Source organism: Lagenorhynchus albirostris, chromosome 1 (genome assembly GCF_949774975.1).
Source record: "Lagenorhynchus albirostris chromosome 1, mLagAlb1.1, whole genome shotgun sequence".
Taxonomy (NCBI): Eukaryota; Metazoa; Chordata; class Mammalia; order Artiodactyla; family Delphinidae; genus Lagenorhynchus; species Lagenorhynchus albirostris.
This window is the reverse complement of record NC_083095.1, coordinates 1,020,329-1,045,628: the sequence shown is the minus strand read 5'-3', so window position 1 is coordinate 1,045,628 and position 25,300 is coordinate 1,020,329. Positions and strand designations below refer to the sequence as shown.

Below are 25,300 nucleotides of genomic sequence, written 5' to 3'. Positions count from 1 at the left end.
AGTGGAGGTGTGTGTTCTGAGGACCGTGCGTGTGAAGGGCTGAATTTCACTCCAAGGCAGGCTGCTGAGTGAGTTACGGACTGACATCCGACAGGCCGTGGCTACAGTCGTTCCTTCGGGAGAGATTTGTTCTAAATTCCACATAGGATCCTGGGTTGGATCCTGGAACAGAAAAGGAGCATCAGTGAGAGAGTTGGTAAAGTCGAAATAAGCCAGTAAAAGAGCGAAAATGGGGGACTTCCCTGGTCGTCCAGGGGTGAAGAATCCGCCTTCCAGTACAGGGGACGTGGGTTCGATCCCTGGTCAGGGAACTAAGATCCCACATGCTGAGGAGGAACTAAGCCTGCGCGCCACAAGTCCGGCGCTCGCGCGCCTCAACAAGAGAGCCCACGTGCTGCAACCTACAGGGCCCACGCGCCCTGGAGCCCGAGTGCCACAACCGGAGAGAGAAAACCCACATGCCACAACTGGAGCGAAGCCCACGTGCCGCAACTAAGACCTGACGTGGCCAAAAAAATGAAATTTTTTTTTAAAAAGATAAAATGGGTTGTTAAAAAATAGTTATTTAATCCAAAATGAGGGTGAAAAAGAGGAAGGAAGGCACAAAGATCTAAAGGGACGCACAGAGGAACAGCAAGGTGACGTTTAAGCTCAGCCACGTCTAGATCCCACTCCTGTACGTGACCTAAGCACCCCCGAGGGGTGGAGACCCACAGATCGTCAAAACAACAGTTGAGACCCAGCCAGCTCTGTTGTCTGCAACAAATTCACCTTGAGTATGAAGACAAGCAAATTCAAAGGGACAGGGTAGACTACCTGTTGAATGATGACCCTTCTTTGAGCAGACATCCCCCGAGTGGCATTTACTGGGAGGCAGACCCCACCCCCATGCCGTCCCGACACCCCAGCCTGGCTGGCTCCTTGCTGGGAGCTGCTGACCTACCCGCAGCCCCCAGGGCCTCGGCTACAGCACGCAGCCATGCCTGCTGAAACGTGGGCACTACAGGTGCTAAAGGCACCTCTGTTCCTGTCTTGCTGTCCCTCCGGAGGCCCGGCCTGCTGCTTGGAAGGGCTGGGTGCGACATGGGAGGGCGTTCGGCCCCCGTGCAGGCCAGGCCGTGGGACCTCCACCCTGCTGGTCCTCACTGCCCCGGGCCGCTGTTCACCAGGCCCCTCCGGCTCTGCTCTGGCCCTGCGGCCGGGACCGGATAGCGCCCAGGAGTTTCCTCCCCGAAGTGCCGGTCTCCCTGCACCCCTACCACTCCACCCCGAGGCGCCTGCGCAGCCCCACCTCCGCGAAGGCTGGGAGGCCCTGGGGTCTCCGGCCTCGGCTCTTTCCTTCTCGGCCCCACCCACCCGGATGGGACACACCATCAGGGTAAGTTCGTGCTCATGTCCATGCCCATGACCTTGAAGCCTGTCCCAGGCCAAGGAACGTCCCTAAGGCCATCACCCGCATCCCCGTTATCCCCCAACCATCCCCCCATCATCACCCAAGGAGGCCCCACGAGAAAGCGCAGCTCGTGCCCCTCCGCCTGGCCAGCTGGCCGCCACCCCCCCACATGCCCCAGCTCCAGCTTCAGAGGCACCTCCCGGTTTTCCACACCACATCTGACGCTTTGGGGTACCATTTGCTCGAAGTTCGAGGATAATGGAAAGGTACTGCTGTAGGTTCTGGTGTCTACAATATACATTTTTTTCCCCTTTTTTATGTGTTAAAATATACACCTCTTCAAGACCCTGCCTTCAGCTCTTTGGGGTATATGTGTACCCAGGAGTGGAATTGCTGGGTCACATGGTAGTTGTTTTTATTTTTTTGAGGAACTTCCATACTGTTTTCCGGAGGCTGAGCCATTTTACATTCCTACCCACAGTGCACAGGCTTCCAATTTGAAGGACGTTTTTACGTATCTGAAATCTGGATCCAAAGCATCATTTAGCAGGTAACATTTGGTGTGTTTGTGGTTTCCAAAAAAGCTGTGGGAGCGAAATAGTTCAGAGCCTATCAACACTGAGCAATCGGGCACCGCCCAGAGAGGCACCCGCAGGCCTGACTGACCCCACCCACCTCATGCCCCGCGCAGGCGCCCCTTCCAGCAGAAGGGGCAGCCACCCCGCCCCAAGGAATGTCTTGTCAGGGTCACGGGCCCCGGAGCCTGGAGAAGCAGGCTGCTCTGCCCCCTCCCCCGGGCCCAGGCGCCAGGCCCAGTGAAAGGTCCGGCCCTGTCCCGGCCACGCCTGCGGGGTTGAGTCCCCGTGAGAGAGTAGGAGCTGAGGCTCCGCCCACCCCTCTCTGGGCAGGCGCCTGGAGGCCGACGCGCGGGCCAGCGCCGGCAGCCGGCTCCTCTCCGCACCCACCAGGTGGCGCCCGCGGCACGTCCCGCTGGGCTGCTCGGGCGCCCCGGACCCACTCCCGCCTGTCCCGCCTGACCCAGGCTTGCGGTGTGACCGCCGGCAGGCCGCTCTCTCGGTCCTCCTCGGGCCCTAGGGCCTGGCAGTGACCCGAGTCTCGGCCTTGGCCAGCTCGGGGCCCTGCAGGATGGCTGGTCCTTCCTGGTGGTCGGGGTCTGCGGCATTGCATGGACAGAGCTGGTAGGCAGACGGCTGTGCAGTCTGGGTGGCTTCCTTGGGGCATGGGGCTGGGGTGAAGCCAGGTGGAGACAGGGACGGCCAGGGCATCCCCCGCTCCGGTGAGTCCCGCCGGAGTGGGGTGGGGGGACATCGTCCCTCAAAGGTCATCCCTGGGGCCTCTGGGCAGGAAGGACAGGGCGCTCCCCTCAAGCAGACCGGCCACATGCTCCTTCACCTGCCACCCAGCAAAACAAGCCACAGAGTTGAAAAGCAATTTTTATTGAAGAATTTGGAGGGAAAGTCTCATAATAGTAAAAATACTAAAGTTGAGTATAAAAAAACGCCACGGTGCAGCGCAGCGTCCAGCCGGGAGACACGGAGGGTGCAGCGACGGCCCCTCCGAAGGGTGTCAGGTGGGGCCAGGGCAACAGCAGGAGAGTGAAGCTTCTATAAGGACAGGTGCTACCAGGGGAAGCCATCGGGTGAGACGGTCCCAATGGGGAAGGGGGCGGAGTGAGGGCCCTCTCCTGAGATTAGAAACCCCAGTATGCACGTGAACAGCATAATACTCGGCAACAGATGTCACCCGGCCCTTCTATCTTGCCGGCGAACCCCGGCCCAACCCCATTGCAGGGGCCACCCTCCTCCAGCCTCAGTGCTGGGGCTGCTGCGTGCCCCACCCAGAGCGAGAGGGGGCCAGGCCAGCGCACCACGGCAAGGTGGCTTCTGGGGCCCCCGGGCCGGGCTGGGCCGAGGCAGGGGCAGCCAGGGAGAGCCGGCGAGAGGGACGGAGGGGCCGCGGGCAGGGCCCACCCAGGCCCGATTGCACTTGGCTGCAGAAGTCCTCAACGTTTTCCTACGTGAATCTAATTGTTCCGAAGGCCGCGGCCACGTCTGGAGAACTGGATGAATAAATTAAGAAAAACCGCAGGATGTCTTCCTCCCGACCTGGCTGGCCGAGAGGACACCGCCCCCAAGGCGGGCAGCCCTGCCCACAGCACGAGGCATCTTCCCATCCGTGTTGGAGGACAGCAATGGTTCCGCCCAAACGCATCCGGAAATAAGAAACATTAAATACAGATCATCCGTGCGAGGCTTCCTCCCGAGTCTTCCAAGCCCTCGTCCGGAGCACGTGGCTGCCCACGGCTGCGTCCCAAGCACGCCGGCTGGCCCCTCAGGCCGTGCCGCTGGCCGAGTAGGAGAACTGGGGGAAGTGAGGCCTCCGCTCGCTGTCCACGCCCTCCATGCTGTCGTCTGCGGGCGGGAGGAGCGGTTCAGCTCCGGGCACCGGGCAAGTGAGGCCGGCCGGCCCCAGGGCTCGCCTCCCAGACTCCGCGTCCAGCCTCAGCGAGCCCCCATCCCACGATCCCGGGGCCGGGGGCCGCGGCCCTCCCGCCCTGACGGCCACCCGTGAGGGAGCCTTCCCAGTAAAATGCTGAGCACGGAGTTCTGTTGCCCGGAGAGGAGGAAGGCGTCGGCAGGGAGGCCCCCTCACCTCGGTCGGGCGGCGTGATGGTGATAATCTGGGCTGTGAACTCTTCGTCAAAATACCTGGTGTCCGTCTCGGACGTGACCTGAGGCTTGAAGGGTGGGCTGAGCTGCAGGAAGGGGGCTGCGTTACAGGTCTCACCCTGTACTGCCCGGCGCACCTGGACCTGGACCTGGACCCAACTCAGGACCCACCCAGGAGCCAAGGCTGGGGCCAGGCCTTCCTCTGCCCACGTCCCCTCTGGGGCCTCGCCCTTCAGGGATCCAGCTGCGGGGCCACCGGCCTCACTCGCGGCCCCCGGATGGCAGAGTGGCCCGGCAGCGTCAGGCCACAGAGAGGACTCACCACAACGCAGGACGCAAGGGCAACTGCAGAGGGACAGGCTGGCAGGAGGAAGGACCCCCACTCCCCCGACCCCGGGCCCAGGTGCAGGGCTGCCTGGGAACTAGCAGCAACTAGCAGGGGGTCTCTCGGGTCGGGGCTGGGACTAGAGCGCTTGGAGGGCAGGCCCAGGAGGCGGCAGGACCCTGGCTGGAGCAGAGCAGGGTGGAGAGCCCTGTCTCACAGGGACAAAGGCCCAGCCGGCCATGTGTGGCCTGCAGGGGAGGGGTGGGCTGGAAACGGGGTGGAAGCATGCTTGGAGACAGGCACCCAGCAAGCCTAGGGGCAACCGTCCTGAGCCTGCTGGCCACCCCACCAGCACGGGCCAGGGCCTGGGGCTCCCAGGTCCCTCCGAGGGCAAAGTGCAGAGGCACACGTGCAGGAAGCAGCTGCCTCGCTCCTCGGAGGCCTCCTCACGTGTGCTTGTGGGGTGTGTAAGCAGGTATGTGTGTGAGCAGGTGGGTGTGAGCGGGCGTGTGCGGGGGGGAGGGGTGTACACAGGCCCCACGCACCTTCTTCTCATACACATCCTGCCACACGATGCTGGCGAAGAAGCGGTGCTGCATGATCTCCTTGGCGTCCTCGGAGCCCCCACCGAGCCTGCGGGGAGACGGAGGCCACGGTGACGGGGTCGCCACCTGCGGGGCCCAAGGTTCGGACCCCTCCTCCCACAGGCTGAGGTCGGCCGCCAGGCAGCAGCCCGGGCAGCTGCAGGGTGCTGGGTGGGCAGGAGCTGCCGGCAGGGCCGGCTCTTCCCGAGCAGGTGTGAGCAGGCCCTCTGCCCGGGCCAGCCCAAGCCGAGGACATCACACATGGCCACCAGCACGGTCGTTCCCTGGGGGTTTCGGGGGACAGCCCAGGGCAGGGCTCACCGCTGCTTGGGGTCCTTCTTGAGCAGCCCTGAGAGCAGGGACTTGGCCTCAGGGCTGAGCGTGCGTGGGAAGCGGATCTCCTCCATGAGGATGAGCTCGAAAAGCTTCTCGTGGTCCTGGTTGTAGAAGGGCAGGCGGCCGCACATCATCTCGTACATGACCACGCCCAGCCCCCACCAGTCCACCGCCCGGCCGTAGTCGTTGTCCTCCAGCACCTGGGGTTGCAGGGCACGGGCTCAGAGGGCACCTGAGACACGGGGACTCAGGGGTCGGGAGGGGGGAGGGGGGACTCGGGGCGCGGCAGACGCGCACCTCGGGGGCCAGGTACTCGGGCGTCCCGCAGAAGGTCTTCATGGTGGCGCCATCCTTGATGCCCTCCTTGCACAGCCCGAAGTCCGTGATCTTGATGTGCCCGTCCTTGTCCAGCATGAGGTTCTCCAGCTGCAGGAGGCGGCCTCCGGGTCAGCCCGCCTCCACACCCCGCCCCCAGCCCCGCCCCAGATCCCCGGCCCCGCCCACCTTGAGGTCCCGGTACACCACGTTCTTCTCCGAGTGCAGGTAGTCCAGGGCAGACACGATCTCGGCGCCGTAGAACCGGGCCCGGTCCTCGGGGAACACCCGCTCCCGGGACAGGTGGAAGAAGAGCTGCGGGACGGGGAGCCTGAGCGGGGCCGGCGACCTGGGCCAGGGTCACGGGGCGGAGACCCTAACCAGGCGGGGAGCGAGGAGGGCAGCCACCCAGACACCCGAGGCTCAGAAAGGGCCGCCCCGGGACCGGGCCCTACCTCGCCTCCGTTGGCGTACTCCATGACGAAGCACAGGCGGTCGTGGGTCTGGAAGGAGTACTTCAGGGCCTGTGAGGGAAGCAGAGCTGGAACCCGGCCCTCAAGCTGGGCAGGAGCTTCGCCCTGTTCAGGGCGGGGGATACCCCGCTGCCCCACCGGCCGCGCCCGAGGACGAGTGGCTGCACGTCCAGGGACCGAGAGGCGGCGCCCCTTTAGGGCCGCCTTGCTGCCCTCACACCTCAAACCACAGGCGGCCTCGCTTTAAAAGAAAGGCCCGCTGGTGACCGCTTGCTCACAGAAACACGGACGGGAGATCCTCCCCGGCTCTGGGCTCCCGCACGGCCAGGCCGGCCGCACCGACCAGGGAATCTGCGGAACGCGATGTTAGCGTCCCGTACGGGGATCCACTGGAGGGTGGAGGGCACGACACAGCCTGGCCTTTTCCTCACAATCCTCCAGCCAGACAGAGGGAAAAAGGGCAAAATGAAGCAGACGAGGCAAAGCCACGGTGACGAGTAACGTCTGGACAAGCAAACACGATGTCTGCTCTTGAAGTCATGTTTCTCATAAGAAAACGTCTCAGGAAAAACATCGCTGCAAGTCTGACCACTGCTCTGCCCCTGCTTCGGATCAGGCCGTCCCCTGGAGCGAGGACACCTGTGCTGAGCGGAGGGGACAGGCCCACAGTGGTCCCGGGCACAAGACCTCGGAGGCCGGCGCCGGGTCGCCCAAGGCCTGAGTCCTGAGCCCTGTCCGCCTGACTGCTGACCTTCTGGGGGCGGAGCTGGCTGGGCCTGGCAGCCTAATTCCGGGCACTTCCCTGTTGCTCCAGAAGACCAGGGGTTTTCCATACACCCCTCCTGGCCCAGGTTCCCCCGGGACAGGGACCTCCCGGAGGGAGCCTCAAAGGGGAAGCAGTGCAAGACCGTGCAGAAGGGTGGGCATGGGGGGCGTGGCCCCCCAGGGTCTCAGCAGGCCAGAGGGCAGGCCAGGCCTCCTGCCCGCTCTGTGCACCAGCGACCCCGCACCACGCACCTCCACCCGCCCCTCCTGGAGGCCTGCCCGCCGTCCACGGGGCCCTGAGCCCGCCAGATTCACAGGGGAGGAGGGGTTGGTGCGAGTGACCGCGCGACCCCAGCACCTGGTGCCCGAGCCGTCCCCCCGGGGTCCAGAGGGGACTCACCGTCAGGAAGGGGTGCCGGGAGTTCTGGAGGACGCGGTTCTCCGTGAGCGTGTGGGCCACCTCGTCCTGGAAAACAGAGCCCACTGAGCCGCCCGCCCCGCCTGGCCCGGCGCCAGCCCCGGCCCCCCGTCCCGGCCCCCAGCCCCGGCCCTGGCCCCTACCTTGGCCACAATGACCTCCTTCTTCAGGATCTTCATGGCATAGTAGCGGCCCGTGGCCTTCTCCTTCACCAGGATCACCTTCCCGAAGGTGCCTTTGCCCAGCAGCTTCAGGTACTCAAACTCATTCATGGTCTGAGGGTAGCGGGCAGGCGCCAGGGTCAGGGGGCAGCATGGTGAGTGCTGGAGGCCAACAGTGGTGAGGGGGGCCAGAGGCCGGGGCCACCGCGGCCAGCCTCGGGGCCGAGCCCAGGTGGGGCCCGAGGGGTCCGGGGCTCGTGGGAGATCACGGGGCTGTGCGCCCCGACTTGGAGCCCTGGGGTTCGGGGGGACGGTGGGAGCAACGGCACCCGGGCCTTCCCGAACCTGGCGTCCCTCCCTCACTCCTGTGCGAGGAGCTGGGCGGGGCAGGGCCCCAAGGGCAGGGCCGGGCCTCACCACGCGGTGCTTGGGCTTGGCCAGCGCCACCTCCATCTCCTCGGCCCCTGAGTTCTCGCCAGGCGAGCCCGACCGGAAGTCCATCATCTCCTCCTCCTGCCTCTTGAGCCCGTCGGCCACCGTCTGGATGGCGGTTGTCCACTCCTCCCTGCAGGGCAGTCAGTCGGCTGAGGCCCCAGCCCCGCCCAGGCCTGGGGCCTCCCCCTCCGAGGCCCCTGGGCTTGGGGCACCGGGACTCGTCTCCAGCGCGTACCGCTCCTCGGGGGTCTCTACGTGGAACGTGCGCTCGATGACCGTGGTCCACTGCAGACAGCGGATGATGAAGGTGTTGGGCCGCGGCCGCTCCGTCTTCATCAGCTGGCATTCTGGGGGCAGGCGAGCATCTGTCTGCACTGAGCCCCGGCCCACCCGCCACAGCCCAGCTCTGTAAAAGGGGGCCAGGACCCCCACTCCAGCTGGGACCCTGCTCAGAGAGCTCAGCGGCGCCCCTCAGGGGGTGTCTGGGGGCCGGTCAACCCTCCGTGGTCCTTCCTTGGGTCTCCAAGCCCCCCTGCCAGGACACGGCCTTCAACCAGCCGGAGGGTGAGGGGTTTGGGAGGGCAGCTCGCCCTCCCCGAGCAGAACCATCCCACCACTTTCCCAGCCTCACGATGACCAGCGCTCTGCCTGCCCCCTCTCGGCGCAGGGCCAGTCCCAGAACAGAGGGGGATAGTGACTCACCCTCCGGAGAAGCTGCCTGTCCACCCCCGAGGCCACTTGGGCTGCACCCTCCCCACACTGCTGCCCATGCCCCCAGGTGCACACGGGAGTGAAAACAGGCACATGCACACCTGGAACACGCACACCTGCAGCCGAGGAACCGTGGAGGTGCCCCAGGCCCGGAGAGGGGCTGGATTCCAGCCCAGCCTGTATGAGGCGGGAGGGGCCGCGGGGCCAGCGCAGGGGTCTCCGACATTCCAGCATCTAGGCCCTGGCAACCGCGAGGGGCCCCGGCCGGGCTCAGCCAAGCGCAAGGGAGCGAGGAATGGTCTGCCAGGCCGCGGGGCCAGGAGGGGGCTGGGGCCCAGCCTTACGCGGAGGGAGGCCTGTGTCTACACGGGGCAGGGAGAGAGGAAAACCTGTGCGGCCAGCCTTCTGGGTCCCCACATGCCCCCTCCCACTCGCTCAGCCCATCGGAGACCACCAGGAGCCCCCAGGGCTCAGGCACCTGACACCCACCCAGGGCCTGACTTCTCATCTCTCCACCCTGGAACCCATCCCCAAGGAAGAGCCCCTGGCACAGAGGCCCCCGCAGAGCCGCTCCCCCCTCCCGCACGCCTCTGCTCCTGCGCCTGAAGCCCCTGCTGGCCTAATGCCCGGGTCAGGGCCCCAGTCCCACCCACTGCTCAGGAAGCCCCTCTAGGCGGTGCCCACCTCCCATGCGCCTCCTGAGAGCCCCCCCCCGTGCTCCCCTGCATTCAGCCTGGGGTACACTCCCGAGGGGCCTCAGCCCCCCAGCAAGGCAGCATCCCTCTGGCCGAGGATCCTTCCCAAGCCCGGAAGCCCCCAGGCTGACCCAGGAGGCCCTGCGGGGAGCCAGACACACTGCAGTGAGGCTCCCACGCGGCCACAAGGCTGCGGGGACGGGGGTCTGCCTCCTTGGCCTCCCCTCACCCCCAGGCCCCCGTTCTACCTGCTGCTTTGCTGAGACTTGAGGAGCCCGGGAGGGGGTTCAGGGCTCACAGGAACCAGGCCCTGCTAAAGCACGCCCAAGGGAGCCTCCCTTGTGGCACAGGGTCTCTGCTCCTCCCACTAGAAGCCCTGCAGTACGGGGCCAGGCACACCAGGGGGTGGGCAGGACGGCCCCCATCTCAGAATATCTGCAGGCGCGGAGGCTGGGAATCCTTCCCCGTCAGCCGAGGACGGGCCCCCTGTGCTATGCCCCCTCCTGAGACCCTGGACCAGAACCTGCGGTCTGGCGGCAGGGGGTGTGCGTGCACCCAGAGGACCCCGAGCTCCCAGGCACGTGGCAGGGAGGGCAGAGCCAGCCGGAGGGTGGGGGTTGAATGAAGGAGCCTGGGGTGGAGCCAGGACTGTGCTCTGCACCCAGACAGCAGCCCAGGCGGACCCTGGGGTGTGCTGGTGGACAAGCCCATCACTAACTCACCCATCAGGCCCGTGTCCCGGGCCAGCCCGGGCAGAGCACCGGCAACAGGGACCAGGCCGGAAGGCCCGCCCGGCCCAGCATCCCACCCACCCACCCGTCCCCATGCCTGGGTGCCCCCCACCATGGGTAGGGTCACACCTGCCGTCCCCCTGCAGGTACGTAATGAGCCCACAGTAGCACTTGGTTTAGAAAACGTGCAAGTTTGTTCAGCGTCCTGAGACGCCCCAGGCCAGCAGTGCTGCACCCACCCACCTGGCACCCCAGCTGAGGGTGGGAACAAACGCACTGCCACAGTGGACTGGGGTCTCTGAAAACCTGTGGTGGGCACTCGTGCTGGGGCGACGGAGGCCCCGGGAAGCTGGCTGCCCCCCACCCCCACACCCTCTTCCTGCCTCTGCCGGGGGCTTTGGGGAAAGAGGCCCTGGTGGGCTCGTCTGGCCCCCACTGGAGGAGGGGCCCAGGTCGGCCAGCTGCCCCAGGCCAGGCCCTCCGGTCTCCAGAAGTCCACCCGGAACAGCGTTGGGCTCGGCTCGGAGATCCCTGGCAGCCGGAGCCGACCACTGAGCGGTCCCTGAGGTGACGCAGGGCCTCAGGCCCAGCCTGGTCCCCGGAGGGCTGCTGGCCCCAGACACAGCGGCCGGGGGGACCCCACGTGGGGCCGCTGGGCCCAGAGGGCTCTCTGCGCCCCGCCCACCGGCCCAGCGCCCTCATCCCGACCCAGGGCGGCCGCCGGCACACTTACGCGCCACGGAGAAGTTGTTCAGGGGCGACTCGCGCTGCTCCACGTCCTGCGGCCGCTCCTTGTAGCCGATGAAGGTGCCGTCGTTCTTCAGGAGGAAGTACCGGGGCCGCCAGGTCTTGATGTACTCACCTGAGGACAGGCGGGCGGGCAGCACTGAGGGGCTGCAGCCGCCGGACCACGCTCCCCCTACACAGCCCGCTCCCCGGGGTAAGTCACAGCTGGTTGTGCCGGGACAGATGCGCCCAGGATGCCCCAACTCCGGGCACTGACCCCGATTCCCCTGGGGCAGGCAGAGGGTGGGTGGGAAGACGGGTTTCACTGTATGAAAGCACCGCCTCTGACCAAGTGCGAACCCTGAACCTGTGATTGAAAGGGGGCCAGGCCGGCACCTGGGCCTGGGGGAAGCGGTACGACTGACAGGAGGCCGGCCCGATCCAGAGGGCCTTCCTGGAGGAGGCGGTGCCAAACCGGTCTCCAACCAGAGCGCGGGGACCAGCTACAGCCACCCGCCAGGGGCTTCAGGGCCAAGAGGCCTCCCCACCCACCCTGGGTGCCGCCAGGGGGTGGACGCGGCAGCTACTGTGATGACCGTGGCGACTGGGCTGCCCACCGCAACTGGCCCCCGCCAAGAGGATGGAGCCTAGCTAGCATCCAGCAGTGAGGGGCCAGCATCACACTCAGAGTGCGATCACGGGGGCTTGCCTGGCAGACACGAGCCCACCTGCAGCACGTCCCCAGGATGGGCACTCGGGACAGAGCCCCCTCTGCCCGCGTGACAACACTTGCTGTCCAGGGGCCCTGAGCGCTGTTGTGAAGCCAGACCCAGAGACGGCTGTGTGGTCCTCGGGCTGGGACCTGCCGTCCTGGGCCCCCGCACCCACCCACGGGTCACCCAGGTGCCCAGGAAAGTTCTCCCCGAAGCTCTGCAGCATCAGCCGTGAACAGGCGCTCGCGCTCAGGAACCAGAGCAGATGTCCTCTGCGACGCGCCGGCAGTGCCATTTTTCATACTGACACCCGGAAAAAACGCCTCATTTACATTTTGCCGAGCCAGGAGTTTGAACACCGCCGAAGAACTTACTAATTAGGCGCCCGCTTCAGCAGAGGGCCACCGGGCAGCAGGAGGGGAGGGGGCCGGACCTTCCCTACGAGCTGAGCCCCACACGCAGCCACCTGGAGGGCGAGCAAAGGCCCAGCGCCCCGCGCCTCGGTCCGCTCTGCCCCTCCCCCCGCCTCACCGCCCAGCTCCCACCCTGCACGACCCAGGGCCTCTGGGGGATGCTGGGCAGTCGGGGCCTCCAGCCACTCCCTTCCTTCCCCAGGGAGCCCAGGCAGGGGTCCCCACCGGGCCAGACACCACTGGGCCAGGGAGGACCCGGGCGTCGGCCGGTAACCTGCCCTCACCCCGACAGCATTTAGTGGGGTCTCCACCCAGGTCTGAGCCCCCCAGACCCCTGGGGACGTGGGCTGGGAAGGTGGTGAGGCCACCCTTGAATGCTGCCTCCCGTCCCGGGCCCGGGGACCGCCCCCTGGCCACTGGTCCCAGCCAGCCTCCCCGCCCGGCGCAGGGTGGAGCAGAGCTGGTTCCGGGGGCTGAAGGCGGCCCACCCCGCTCCATCCCGGGCGCCCGCTGCTCGCTCCCACCCGCCTGCGCTCATCTGGAGCTGTCGGCCCCTGATGGAGTGCCTCCCATCCCGCCAGCTGCCGCTCCCCGGGACGCTAAGTGCGCGGGGAGAGTGATGAGTGCCTCATCCGTGCAGCCCCGAGAATCCATCTTGATCACCAACTGCTGGCGGCCCCCACCGTGCCCAGCATGGCGGCCCCCCAGCGCCGCACCCCACGCGGGCAGTCGGCGCGTGTGTGCCCACAGAGGCGTCCGCGCTCGGCAGGACCCGCACGCCCCAGCCTGGGCCTCGGACCCCACTGTGGCTGAGGCCCTGGGAGGGGGGCCCGCCCCCAGCCACGTGACCCTGCACCCGCCCTCCAGCTTTCACCCCACAAGCCCACCCAGGGCGCTGAAGGGGGGCCAGGCGACGGGAGCTGGGCAACACATGGGTGGAAGCGACAGGCGGGGAGGCAGCCCCACTCGGGCCCTGGCCCTCAGCAGCCGGCATCCGGACCCCCGGAGGAGAAGCCAGGACCGCGGCGGGGGCGGGGGGAACGGGACCCCCGGAGGAGAAGCCAGGACCGCGGCGGGGGCGGAGGGAACGGGCGGGGGGACGGGCGGGGGAGGCCGGGGCGGCCAGGGCCACGGCGCTGAGACCCACAGACCCCTTTCTTCAGCCTCTGGGGCACTCCCGCCTGCAGACATCCAGCCAGGCCCCCAAGTGACCGCCAGCCGCAACCTGGGCCGTGGCCTGCATCTGAACGAGTTCAGTGCAGACAGGATGCCGGTGGGTGGCCGGTCCAGGGACGAGGGGGACACAGGAGGGGCGAGGGGAGGAGGTGGCCGCCCTGTGCCTGGCCACGGCTGTGCTCTGTCCTCTCGGCTGTAACACCTGTGGGCCAGCGAGGGGGATGAGGCAGCACAGACACAAACGGCTCCTGCTGGGAACAGGCGAGAAGGCCCAAGTCTGCTCTTCAGATGCCGCGCCGTAAACTGGCGGGTGGGGAGGCCTGGTCTCTGGGGCCAGATGACCGCCCACCACCGGGTGGCCTCCCGGCAGCGGCCACACCAGGGGTCAGCAGGGACTGGCCTGGACCTGGGCCCAGGTCGGGTCCCCTCGTCCCTGCCACTCCCGCCCAAGCCCAGGACTCCCACCCACCCCATCCCACCTGAGCGAATGCTTCAGACCGGGGCCCTGGAGCCCCACATCACAGCTGGCCCAGCTGCCCTCCGTGCAGGGCAGGACAGCACCCCAGTCGGGAGACCGGAGCTGGGGGGGGGCACTTGGAGGCACGCGTGGTCTGGTGCCCACCCCCACCTGGAGGGTCCATCCTCAGCCCCCCCCCGAGGTGGGGGGCTCTTTCAGAAGCCCAGCCCTGGGCCAGGGCAGGGGAGGGGCCCTACAGCACCACACCCACCCCTCCCAGACACTGGCGCCCCACCCGGCCACCAGCGAAGGGGACCCACGCCCCCTGAACCCCGAATGCCCAGGCCTGGCCACCTGCCACCCAGGCTCCAGATGAGGAGGCAACTGCCCTGGGTGGGGTGGGCGTTGGGGGGTGCCCAGGTCAGCCGGGCTCCTGTGCCCAGGGCAGGGCTTCCCTCCTCCTCCTGCCCCCCTGGGACTCCCAGCCCCCAGCCCCGGCCCCCTCAGCGTCCCCGTGTGTCGTCCACCGGGAGGGCCCTTCCGCCATCCCAGCTCATCCCCAGGAAGGGGCTGCAGGACCCTCAAGGCAGGGGGATTCCTCGCCAGCATCACTTGTCTCCCACAGCCCAATCACCCTGACGGGGCCACACAGCCAGGATCAGGGACAGGAAGGGTGCCGGCTGACAGCCTGCGCCTCTACACCTCCCAGCCCGGGCCCCAGGCCGCGCTGTGGGTCAGGGCACCCCCGGCAGGAGACGCGGAGGCCAGGACCCGAGCCGCTGGGGGCCCCAGGGGCGCAGCGCGCAGGCTCCCCGCACCCCAGGCCTGCCACCCGCGAGTCCTCCCCTGCCTGGCACCTCAGCCCCTCTAAGCCCCCAGCGCAGGCCGCCGGCTGCCACACCCTGAGCTCCACGGACGGTCCGAGTCCCCAGCTCCCGGGGAAACTGCTGGATGCACGCTTCGCCGCAGCGGTGGCAGGCGGCGCTGAGCTGCTCCTCCACAGCGAAGGGAGCCCCAGCAGGCCGGGGGGGCGGATGCCAGCTGACGGCGGCCACCACGCGGCCCCCCGCCACCGCCGCACCCGCCGCCGTGGACAGCTGCCGCGCCATCACCCCCTGCCCGGCGCCGCGGGGCGGGCGCGGGCCTGGCTAATCGCGTGTCCCCACGTCCCTGTGCCCCCGTCCCTCCGGCGGGACACCAGACCACGGACAGTCAGCGAAAGCCTGCGAACCGGTGCCAGGGAGGGGGCACGCCCCACTCAGGCGGAGCCCAGGCCGGGCGGGTGAGCCACGCCGCCTGCTCCTGGGGACGCTTTCCCAGGGCAGCTCTCTCGGGGTCCTCACGGGGGCACGAACGGCCAGTGTGGACAAAGGAGAGGCGAGGTGGCCACTCCTGGCCCAGCAGCGGGGGGACAGGTGGAGGACGGGGGTTCCCCCGGCACAGCCCCCCGAGCCCAGCTGGGCCGCCCCCAAGCTGCCTGGCAAGCCGAGAAGGTGGGATCATTATGACCAGTCACTCCCGGGGGAAAACGAGGCCCAAGGGAGAGGGCTCTCAAGGTCACGGAGAGGCAGATGGTGGCCAGAGTCCCAGGTCCGGCTGCCCAGGCAGGGCTCACTCCTCGACACAAACCGAGAACTCTTCGCAGGTCGTTGGTTCTGCCATCGGGCAGGCAGGGGCCCAAGGCCTCAGCCCAAGGCACACAGACTCAAGAGGAACGTGGGGAGGCGGGGTGGGAGGGAGGGATGCAGTCAGGGAGCAGCGCTGTGCCCCGCCCCCCACCGTCACGGTGCAGCAGACAGCTCTGGGGTCCCCCCGCCCCTTCCTGCTGCCCCAGGACGGCGCCAGCTTTCAGGCCTCTCACCAGCGACGACCAACAGCCCCTCTCGCTGCAGCTGCCCGCATGTCACCTGGGCCTGGACGTCCCACCCTCCTGGCCGTCCTCGGAAACCCTCCTCCTCGGGCACCACACATCACCTGCTGCACAGGCCAGAAAAAGGGGCCACCCCGACCCCAGCCCGCCCCGCCACCCGCCTCCCCCGCGCTCTCTGCCTGATGTGACCTGGCCTCACCACTGCAGGGTTCAGGGGGGCTGCGTGGAAAGAGCTGGGCTGGGTCCAGGGCTCAGGGCAGCCACAGCCATACCTCTGCCTGCAGGGGCATCTGAGGCCTACACTTTCCAGGCCGGGTGGGCCTGGGAGGCAGGGCAGGCAGCCCCCAGGCCTGTCAGTCCACCAGCTTCCCCCCATCTGCTGGCCCCTTGGGTCACAGGCCCTGGCAGAGGGGACTCTGGCCACCACCGGTCCTGGCCCAGGCCCTCAGGCAGCGTCTGCCCAAAGCCACACGGCACTTAAGTTCTAGGTTTCCAGAATGTTTCCCTAGGGACATGCCTCTCACTCCTGTGCTGAGAGCCCAGGATAAACCCAATGAAACCAAGGGAGGTGTCGGGGCTCCCCGGGCAAGGCAGAGGCAAGGAGGAGAGGGGGGTGGTGAGAGTGAACAGACGGGCAGCACGGGCTCCCGGGAGAGCAGGTGGGGTGGCAGCAGAGCCCTCCCTGCAGACACAGCTGCAGGAAAGGAGAGCCCCGTGGGCACCGGCCCTGCCCAGACCCCCCTCCCTGCAGACCCTCAGAAGAGGCAGAGCAAGACCCTGGCGTCTAAGTGACCCCCAGCCTCCGTGAGCCAGGGCCCTCCCCGGGGCACGAGGGGCTCCAAGCACCAACTCCACCTCCCCCAGGAAAAAGTACCACCTACACAGGGGAGGGGGCAAGGGAATGAGGGACAGGTCGGGGGGACCCTCCAGAGAAAGGGCCTTCCACCTCCCAGCCGCCCAGCTCTTATTTACTTATTCCCTAACTGGGAGCCACGTCGTGGTGCGACAGCCGTGAGGACAGCAAGACCTGGCTAGGGACGTGGTGGGGACATGGGGACATGGTGGCAGGCTGCATCCTCCCAGCTGCCAGCCCTGTCACCTCATGCTCCCGGCCACACCCACCCTGGCCCCAGCCCCGATCGAGCTCATCACAGCCCCCAAACTCCAGCTCACAGCATACCCCGCCCCCCAGCCCGGGGTGGAGCGCCAGCATGGGGCCCCCACCCCTGCCAGGAACAGCCGGCTGAGGCCTCTGGGCCGGCGAAACCAGCCGGGAGGAGGCTGGGGGCCGGGGGTCTGTGGTCCTGGGCCTGCTCTGGGATCTGTGCGCCCAAACCAAGTGCCCAGGGGGACCGCACCCCAAGGCCCCCAGGGGTGGCAGAAGAGGCACCAGACAACCCCCCATCAATGCCAACATTCCTGAAACACGAGCGTTATTTCGGACGGTTAAGGAGCCCCGCGTGACGTGACGCAGGAAGAAAGGCAGCAGGGGCGTGGCCGGGGGAGTGCACGAGGCCCTCTGCCAAGCTGCTGGGGGCCAGGTCGGGGCCGGGCTGGGGGCCTACCCGTGGGGGTGAGTGGGCGGGGGCCCGGGGCACCCACCGCTACGGGTGCAGAGGCAGCAGGCGGCCGCCGGCTCCAGTTACGGGAGGGCCCGCGGGGAGGGCGCTGGCAGCGAGCCTGGCCGGGTGCGCCCGGGCAGAGGGGATGCCAGCCGCGCCGGCGCCCCCGCCCCCACCCTCCCAGGGCACTTCTAGGAACTGGCCTGACGCGACCCGGCCCAGGCCCCTCCTGAGGGCTGGCAGTGGGCAGGGCCCGGACCCAGGGCCCCCTCCCCTCCACGCACAGGGCACACACTCAGCTCCCTGGGGCGGCTGGGCGGCCGGTAGAGGCCCCCTCCTCGCCACCACAGGACCAGGAAGCAGACAGGAACACGGCCCCTCGGGCCCGGGGCAGTGGTGACCCCTCATCCCCCAGCGCAAGGACGCCCGAGCTTCCTCTTTCGTTGTTTGTTTTGAAGGGAAAACTCAACCGGCTCACAAAACAGGAAACTTGGTCCCACACAGGCCGGCAGGCCTCGGCCTCAGCCTCGTGCCACCGCCCGCGGGCTCAGGGGCACCCCTCCAGGAACGTGCCCCCCTCCCAGGCACCGTCCTACGGAGCAGAGGCCCCCGCAGCTGCCCCCACCCTTGGGCCGGCCGCCTGCACGCACCTGCCTCAGTGGACCAAGGGGACCCCCTGGACCAAAGCCACGGCCGCTGCAGCGAGACATGGAGGGGACCTGGGCATCCCTCGCCTGAGCCAGGGACGCTGAGGTGCAGGGGGAGGAGGGCCCAGGACAGCTCCAACCTCCAGCCTGGGGCACTGGGCGAAGGGAGCAGCCTGCCTCCCCTGACGGTCCCGTGAGCCCCTTGCCCGGCAGAGTGGCCCGGGGCCGTGCACACAGATGATTCCCAACGACGGGCCCCCAGGCAGGTGTGCTCAGAAGTGGGTTCAACAGGCCCCTGCAGGCCTTGGCCCCTGCTGTCGGCTCAGCAGAGCCGTGCCCCCTCCACGGCCCCGCCCCATGGGAAGCCCAGGACTGGGGATGGGGGGAGTCTGTGTCAGCAGCTTAGAGCCACCTGGGGGGCAGGTAAAGCCCAGGGCCGCAGCCAGAAGCAGGACCTGGCCAGGACCGAGGGAGGGTAGGGGGGAGGAGCCACTGCAGTCCGGAAGCCCGCCCCCCACCAGGATGCCTGGGACCCACACAGCAGGATGGCAAGGGCCTGGAACCGGGGGAGGGTCTGGGCCAGAAATGGGCTGCTGGGGGGGGGGGGGGCGGGGGGGGCAGCCAGGCCTGAGACGTGCCAGGGACCAGCCCCACCGAGCCCCGTGAACACACGGCGCCACCAGGCCCGCCGCTCCTGGGGTGGGGGGAGTTAAGCTGACGCACAGACGCTAGCCTCCCACGTGTGCGCGCACCGGGCAGACCTCACTTGGGGTCACGTCCAGGCAGGGTCCTGGACGGGGGACCCCGTGCCCACAGGCCCGCTCTCCTGCACCCCGCCCCTCAGCCCCCCCTGCCGGGCTGCGGCTGGCCCACGTGAGCCCAGGGGTCCCCGAGGCCGGTGCCCACCCCCACCCGGACCCTCAGCCCCTCCCTTCACCCCGTGGACAGCATCTCGCTGCCGTCCTCCCCCCTCCCGGCCCGTGCGGCCCAGCTGGCGCGTCCATGGGTTGGAGACAACTAGGACGCCCACAGACCCTGCGCCCTCCACGCGCTCCAAGGGTGGGACCCGCGGGTGGGGCTCTGCTGGAGCAGCTCTCCGTGGGGCTGGGCTGCAGCCGAGGTGGTGCACAGCCCGGCGGGCACCAGGGCAAGTGGGCAGGGACGACGGGGCCCTGGGGACACGTCCCAGAGCAGCTGCACGGACTCAGGCCCGTGGCCTCGCGCACCGCACACAGCCTAAAGACAAAACTGGAGGCCGCAGGCCAAGTCCAGCCAGATCTGCATCCTGAAGGAGGACACGGTTTTTAAACTGTCAACCTTCAGACATCAGGAGAGTGCACAAAATAGACCAAACCTTTGGAAAGGCGACTTTCTGAGCCACACCGAGCCCACCGGCCCCCAGCACCAGCGGCTGGAGCTGCACGGCAGCTGCCCACCGCTCGGGCTGTCCACCCACAGCCTGGGAGGTCTGCCCGTCACTCGGGATGCCTGCCTGTCACTCAGAACGTCCCGCTTTATCAGGAAGGCTGCCCACCTCTGGGGACACCCACCCATAGCTCGGGCTGTCCACCCGTCTCGCAGGACATCTGCACACGGTCCCTGCGGCCCCACCCGGCTCAGCCCTCCTCACCACCTTCTGAGCCTTGGGCAGCTGGACCCCTCTCTCCTGGGGACAGCCGGGGACACCGAGGCCCAGAGGGCCTGCTGGGTGCCGCAGGGCAGCACAGCGCTGGGACTCGAGCTGCGGCGTCAGCCGCCAGCCCGGGCTCTCCTCTGCCCCTCGGCGGCTCTGGCCCAGAGTACACGCATCAGGACACCAGGGCCGCAGCCCCGGGCCCTCCCCAGAGATGGGAGGGAGGGAGCCCATGTCCCTGAGGGGCGGGAGAAGGAGCTGGGGGCCGGGGGTCTGTCCTGCCCCGACCCTGGCCAACGGGCCGTTGGGTCAGCTCTCAACACCCACTCAGCCCCGAAGGTTCCTTCGCCCCTCACGTGCAGGCCCTGGGCTGGACGCAGGGCAGACACAGCACGGTGGGCAAGGCAGGCCCTCATCCCACAACAGCCCCCCAACCTACGTAACAAGAAGCAACAGCGTGGGGGGCCTCGGGTCTGCGAGGAGCTGGAGGACAGCCGGAGCTCCCCAAACCCCCCTGGGGATCAGACCCCCGGCGGGGGAAGGGGGCAGGGCGGCGGTGGCACCTCACACCACTGCTGCAGGAGCCCTCCGCCCGCTCCCAGCCCAGGGACCCCCCAGCTCTACCCAGAGCCACCCCACAGGAGGCCTGGCTCCCTCTTCCAGCCAGTCCTGAGAGGCGGGGGGCAGGGCCGGGGGTGGGCGTGACGCTGCAGGTGAGGGAGGGTTCTGGGAGCGGAGCACGCACACAGAAGCATCTTCAAACCGTCCACCCTCCTGCCCGTGACGCGGGGTTCGGCCTGCACGTCCGCCCGCCCACGACCAAGGCCAGGACGCTATCCACACCCAGGAAGGGTACGCGAGCCCCCCCACCCCAGTCTCAGGAAACGGCACCGCTGCGTACCTCCAGCCCCAAATCGGGGTCCTCCTCGATCCCCCAACATCTAACCCAAGCCCACCCATTTCCCACCCCTCGGCCACATGACCCCTGTTCCTTTCACCCAGTCACCCCAAGGTCCAGCACACAGGAAGAGCCCACGTTTGTGGGAAAGCACAGATTCGTAAAAGACGGACAAGAGGACAGAGAGAACGAGACAGCAGTGGGGGCAGTGGAATGAGCCTGCAACACACAGAGGTTCCCACGGGGTCACTGGGAACGGGGAGCGGAGGGCAGGCAGTGGAGGTGGGACACGGCACAGCCCCTCCCGGGCTACAAGAGGGCCAGGGCCACATCGCCGCCCCACACACCGCCGGGGCCGGCACGTGGGCTGGAGAAAGAGTGGAGGCACGTGGCACGTAGGACCCTCTGTCCCGGCCCAAGTCTGGCTGCACTCTGCCCCAGGGCAGACCCCACCAGGTCCTTGCCCACCACCACACCCACTGCACCCGTAGGGAAACCAAGGCCCACGGAGTCAACAGACTTGCCTTTGGAGAAGGACACAGGGATGGGGCAGCCGAGTCAGGTCAAAGCCCAGCTCCCTGGATGCCCCGCTGGGCCCGACACCCCGAGCCCCCAGCGCACAACCCAGGGCGGCAGTCTAAACGTCAGCCAGCGTGAGAGGGGCACTCCCACCCGAGCCTGGCTGGCCAGTGGATGCCCCAGTAACTGGGACAGGAGCCCTGGCAGCCCTGAGGCCTAGGTATCTCCTAGGTCAGTCCTTAATCGAACAGCTAGTTAACAGCAGCCAAGGGTTAAGGGGTGCCGGGCCCCGCGTGCTCACCAGGCACACAGGGGAGGACGGGGACCAGGGTCAGAGGGCGTCCTTGCCACCAAAGAGGGCTGAGGTGGGCAGACAGAGTAGGACCCGATGGGGAGCAGGGGTGGGAGGCTCCAGGCACAAGAAGTGGTACTCCTGGGGGTCAGGAAGGGGCAAACATTGGGGGAGGGGATCCAGAAGGCCGCTGGGTGCAGGAAACCTTGGAGGGGCTCGCCACGGACCACAGGCCCCTGCGGCCACCTCACCTCCGTCTTGAGGCCCAGTGCACTGTCCTCCCTGCAGCCGCCTAAGCGAGCTCTAAAAACACACAGCAGACCACATCCTTGATCCCCTGCTTCGCGCCCTCTGCAGCCCCTTGAGGTCTCAGCTCCATCCCTCCTGTGCTGCCCACCGCAGCTCCTGCAGCTTCCCAGCCTGCTCTGCCGGGAGGCGCCTATGCATCCCACAAAACCCAGTCTTGTGACACCCACTTTTGCCGTGCCTCCCTGTGTGCTCCACCTATGTCTGAGGCTCCCCCTCCCAACAGCCCGTGGGATCCCGAGGTGGGGACGGGGACACCCTCACCAGAGGGTGTGCATGAAGAGTGGCGTGGCTAGTGGCTAGCTAGCATGGGATCGCCAGAGCTTTGGGAGGGAACAGGCCTGGAAGAAGAGCAAGTTGGGGGAGCAGGTGGTGACTGGCCAATCCCCGCCCTGGAGCAGGAGGGAGTGACTTACTCAGGCACCTGGACAGGCGGCCTGTCCAGCCCCCAACCACCGGCCGCTAAGCAACAGAGGGCCGTGGGGCAGGCAGGGCCAGAAGGTGAGGGGCCCAGGCCCAAGCTCCCGTCCCAGCAGCTCCTCACTGAGCCCCTCCCTGGGCACAGGGCCATATGAGTGAGCACAGGGGAGGCTGAGGGGGCTCCAGGCCAGCTGGCTCAGCAGCTCCAGCGTAAACCCGCCCCGAGCTGGGCCACTGGGTGGCACGGAGCCCCCTCCCGCCTACAGCCAGGCCAAGCAGCCCTGCCCTGGCCTCAGGAGCCCTCGGGCAGCGCCCCGGGCCACTAATGCGCCAGGCCTTGGACCGGCCCCAGCGTCCTCACTGCCTTCCAGGAAAGCGGGTGGCTCTTCCCGCCCACGGCCCCAGCCAGGCAGCCACTCACGGGCTGCACGCCGGCCCAGGGCACACGTCCCCGCCCGGGAGGTCCCACGAGGCCATGCCCTCCCGGCCGTGGGGACACTGGGCCCCAAAGCGCACCCGGGCCGGTCCAGGAGGGTCCAGGAGCCCAGGAGGCCTCGCTCGCCCGGCAGCCACGGCCCAGGCCGCCCCCAGCCACTGAGGAGCCGCAGGCCCACTTGGGACCCTCACCCCCGGCCGGCCCCGCGGGCACTGACCTCGTTTGTGCAGCCAGCCCTCCTTCACGATGGCCACGTCGTTCATGGTGCCGGGGCTCCCGCAGGCCTGCGTGGCCCAGACCTCGCTCACACGCCTCTAGCAGGGTCCTCCCAGAGCCCAGCGGGCTGTCAACAGCCTCTGGAAGAAGAAGAGGGAAGTGTGAGGCTGTGTTGGGCTTGGGGACACTCCTCGGACCTCGAGGTGAGCCCAGGAGGCCCGTAGCGCCTGGGGACTCAGCCTGGGTGTGCCTTCCCACACGACCTGTGCCCTCTTAGCATCCAGAGCCCCCGCTGGCCCCCGCTCTGCCTTCCCGCCACGGCACCTGATACAAAGTCACTCACACTGCTCCCTGGGCCCAGGCCTCCCCTCCCCCTGGGCTTCAAGCCCCTGCCACCACCCCTCCTGGAACCCCAAGCCCTCAGAGCTCACTGCCCCCCTTACCGACCCATTCCCACCTCCCCTGACCTTTGTACAAATCACTCCTGTCCCCAAAAGGCCCTCCTGGTATATCCCAGCCTCCCTAACCTGCCGGCCCAGCGGAGGCCACCTCTTCCAGGCAGCCCCTCTGACTGCTTCAGCCCACACCACTCAGCCTCCCCAATCCCCTGGTGAGGGTGCCCAGTTCTCCCTGTCCATGGTGTTCCTGCCCAGAGGCTGGGGTTCCCAGGCAGAGTCCAGAGCTCCTCTTCCCTGCCCCAGACTGGGAAAGGAGAGAAATTCAAGCGTGACGTCTCAAGAAGGCAGGGGCAGGAGTGCAGGTAATTGGTACAAAGGAGAGCCCAGAGCCCTCCAGGGTGACATGAAAACCCCCTACACACACCCATCCCACAGAAACGCCGAACCCCTCCTAAACCACAGCGCCCCCGCCGGTCTGAATCTGGTTCATTCATTCGGCCAATATGTGCCGGGCATCTCTGGTTTTGCCAGGCTCAGCGCTGGGCACTGGGGACAAAGAGAGGTTCCGACGAGTCCCGTCTGTAAGGAGTACCCAGTCCAGGGTGGTTACAGACCCGTAATTACAGCTTCCAGGAGGCAACAAATGGGGAGGACTGTGCAAACTCAGAGGCACTGGCACCCGCCCTTTGGAGGCCCACCAGCAGCCTTCTCTTGAGCAGACACTTTGGCCATTGATCCTTTGTGGCCCACCCCATTGCTCCCCTGCTGGATGAACTCCTAGGCATCCCTCAAAACCCCGTTCTCACATCACAGGTTCCGAGCATCCTGGGAAAGAGCACTCTCCCCATGAGCAGTCCTCTGCTACCCTTCCAGTTGGGCACTCATGAGGGCAGGCCAGGAAAGACTCCTCTCGGGGACACCCAGGCCGGGCAGAGGCCCTGAGTACCTCCAACATGGGTCTTCTACAGCCACCTAGACACTCTCCCGCAGCCCCCTTTACTGGCCTCCTGAGGCATGGGCTAAGCACCAAGAGAAGGCCGCTGTGCACTGACTGTCTTGGGCTAAATTTGGAAGGACAGGAAGACCCACTCACTGCCTTGTGTCTGGGACAGGGAAGACGCTCCTTGCCCAACACACTCAGCAAGCCCACAGGCAGGGATGGCAAGTAAGACTGGAAGAGGTACCACCAAGGACAGGGCTCTGAGCCCCACCTGGCAGGCACAGGGGGCTCTGGTGACACTTGAGTAGGCGTGGCCTGGAGGCAGAGGGCTGGACTCAAAGACCTCTGGATGTGCCCCTACCCCCACCGGGGCCTGAGCAGGGCCGGGTGCTGACAGAGTCAGACAGCTGCCGACGGCCCCGTGTGTAAAAATATATCTGCACATACACAGGGTGGTGTGCATGTGCACAGAAACACACACACCGAGCCAAGGCCTGGGCTGCTCTGGGCACAGGGTGGGCGGCACGGATGGGACCTCTGCTTCCCGCCGCTTCTGTCCTGTGAGTGACTTCACCACAAAGGTGAATTACTGCTATTAAGTCACAACCTTAAAAAAATAATAATAATTTGTGCTCTGAAGGGCCCCCTCCCCCTGCGTCCAGAACACTGGTTTATGAACCGGATGCTCAGCTGGGGGGCAGGGAACCAAGCCCCACAAGTGTACCCCACCCTTCACCTGGACCAGAGCTCACAGCAGTTAGGGGTGGCCTGAGCAAGGTGGGAGAGGGCCAGGAGTGAATGTCGGGGGCCCTCTGGCCACAGAGCACAGGCCCAGGGCCCCAACTCTGTCCACCGCGACAATACTCGGGAACCAATCCCACCCACCAAGTTCATCAGCTGCCCCGGGCCTCTGGGTTGGGTGGGCAGCACCTCCAGAACCCACCCAGCTCAGGAACAAGTCTCAGGGCCCAGGAGGGCTGCAGTCCTTTGTGGGAGGGCCTGGGCACCCAGCCACCATGGACAACTTTTTGTCTATGGGAAAATGAGGTCCCTTCCAAGGGCCCACCCACAAACTTCAACAAGGGCCGGGGCGAGCCTTTTCCTCGGCCCCCTGAGCACCTACTGTGCGCCGGGGCCCCCCTGGCAGCTCCCGGCCGCAACGGTGCCCCGGCCCCCCGCGCGCGACCGCACCCCTCCGCTCCGGCCCGGGCCTCGCCCGGCGGAGCCGCTTCCCCAAGGTCATGCGGGAGGCCGGGGCCGGAGGCACGCACCCCCAGCGCCGGCGCGGCCCGCGCCCTCCCCGCCCAGGCCGCGCTCGGCCACTTCCTGCTCCCGCTCCTCCATTCCAGCCGCGCGCGGCCCTGGCCCCGGCCCCGGCGGCCGCGAACAAAGCGGCCGGGCCGCAGGGAGGAAATCCGGGCCCCGGCGGCGGGCGGCGGGCGGCGGGCGGGCGGGGACTCACCGGGCGCCGCGTCCGGCGCGAGCGCGGGCCTAGCCGGGCCGCGGCCTCCGGCGCCCGCCGCTCCGCATCCCCGCGGGCCGGCCGGCCGGGGCCGGGCTGGAGGCCGCGGCGGGCGCTGCTCGGGCGGGCCTCGCGCGCCGCCGGACCCGGAGCTCGTGCGCGGCCGCCGGCTGGCTCCTCCGGG

At 67.6% G+C, this 25,300-nt stretch overlaps 1 protein-coding gene across 3 annotated transcripts; it reads right to left on the bottom strand.

Moving 5' to 3' along the window:
• Positions 1-2,834: 2,834 nt before the first annotated feature.
• AKT1 (AKT serine/threonine kinase 1) lies at positions 2,835-25,234 on the bottom strand. Of its 3 annotated transcripts, none has more exons than XM_060148993.1 (14): positions 25,117-25,234; positions 22,318-22,456; positions 10,766-10,894; positions 8,131-8,242; positions 7,878-8,025; positions 7,443-7,574; positions 7,282-7,347; positions 6,099-6,167; positions 5,833-5,958; positions 5,626-5,754; positions 5,314-5,429; positions 4,954-5,041; positions 4,067-4,169; positions 2,835-3,825 (listed from the first exon to the last, which is right to left on the bottom strand). In XM_060148993.1, the coding sequence occupies exons 2-14, from the start codon at positions 22,361-22,363 to the stop codon at positions 3,746-3,748; spliced, it is 1,344 nt and encodes a 447-aa protein (XP_060004976.1). In that variant the 5' UTR covers positions 22,364-22,456; positions 25,117-25,234; the 3' UTR covers positions 2,835-3,745. The 3 variants fall into 3 exon arrangements, with proteins under 3 accessions (XP_060004976.1, XP_060004786.1, XP_060004880.1); XM_060148803.1 differs by having other exon boundaries at positions 5,314-5,528; positions 25,117-25,233; XM_060148897.1 differs by lacking the exons at positions 10,766-10,894; positions 22,318-22,456; positions 25,117-25,234 and adding an exon at positions 8,708-8,967 and having other exon boundaries at positions 5,314-5,528.
• Between the last annotated feature and the right edge of the window lie 66 nt (positions 25,235-25,300).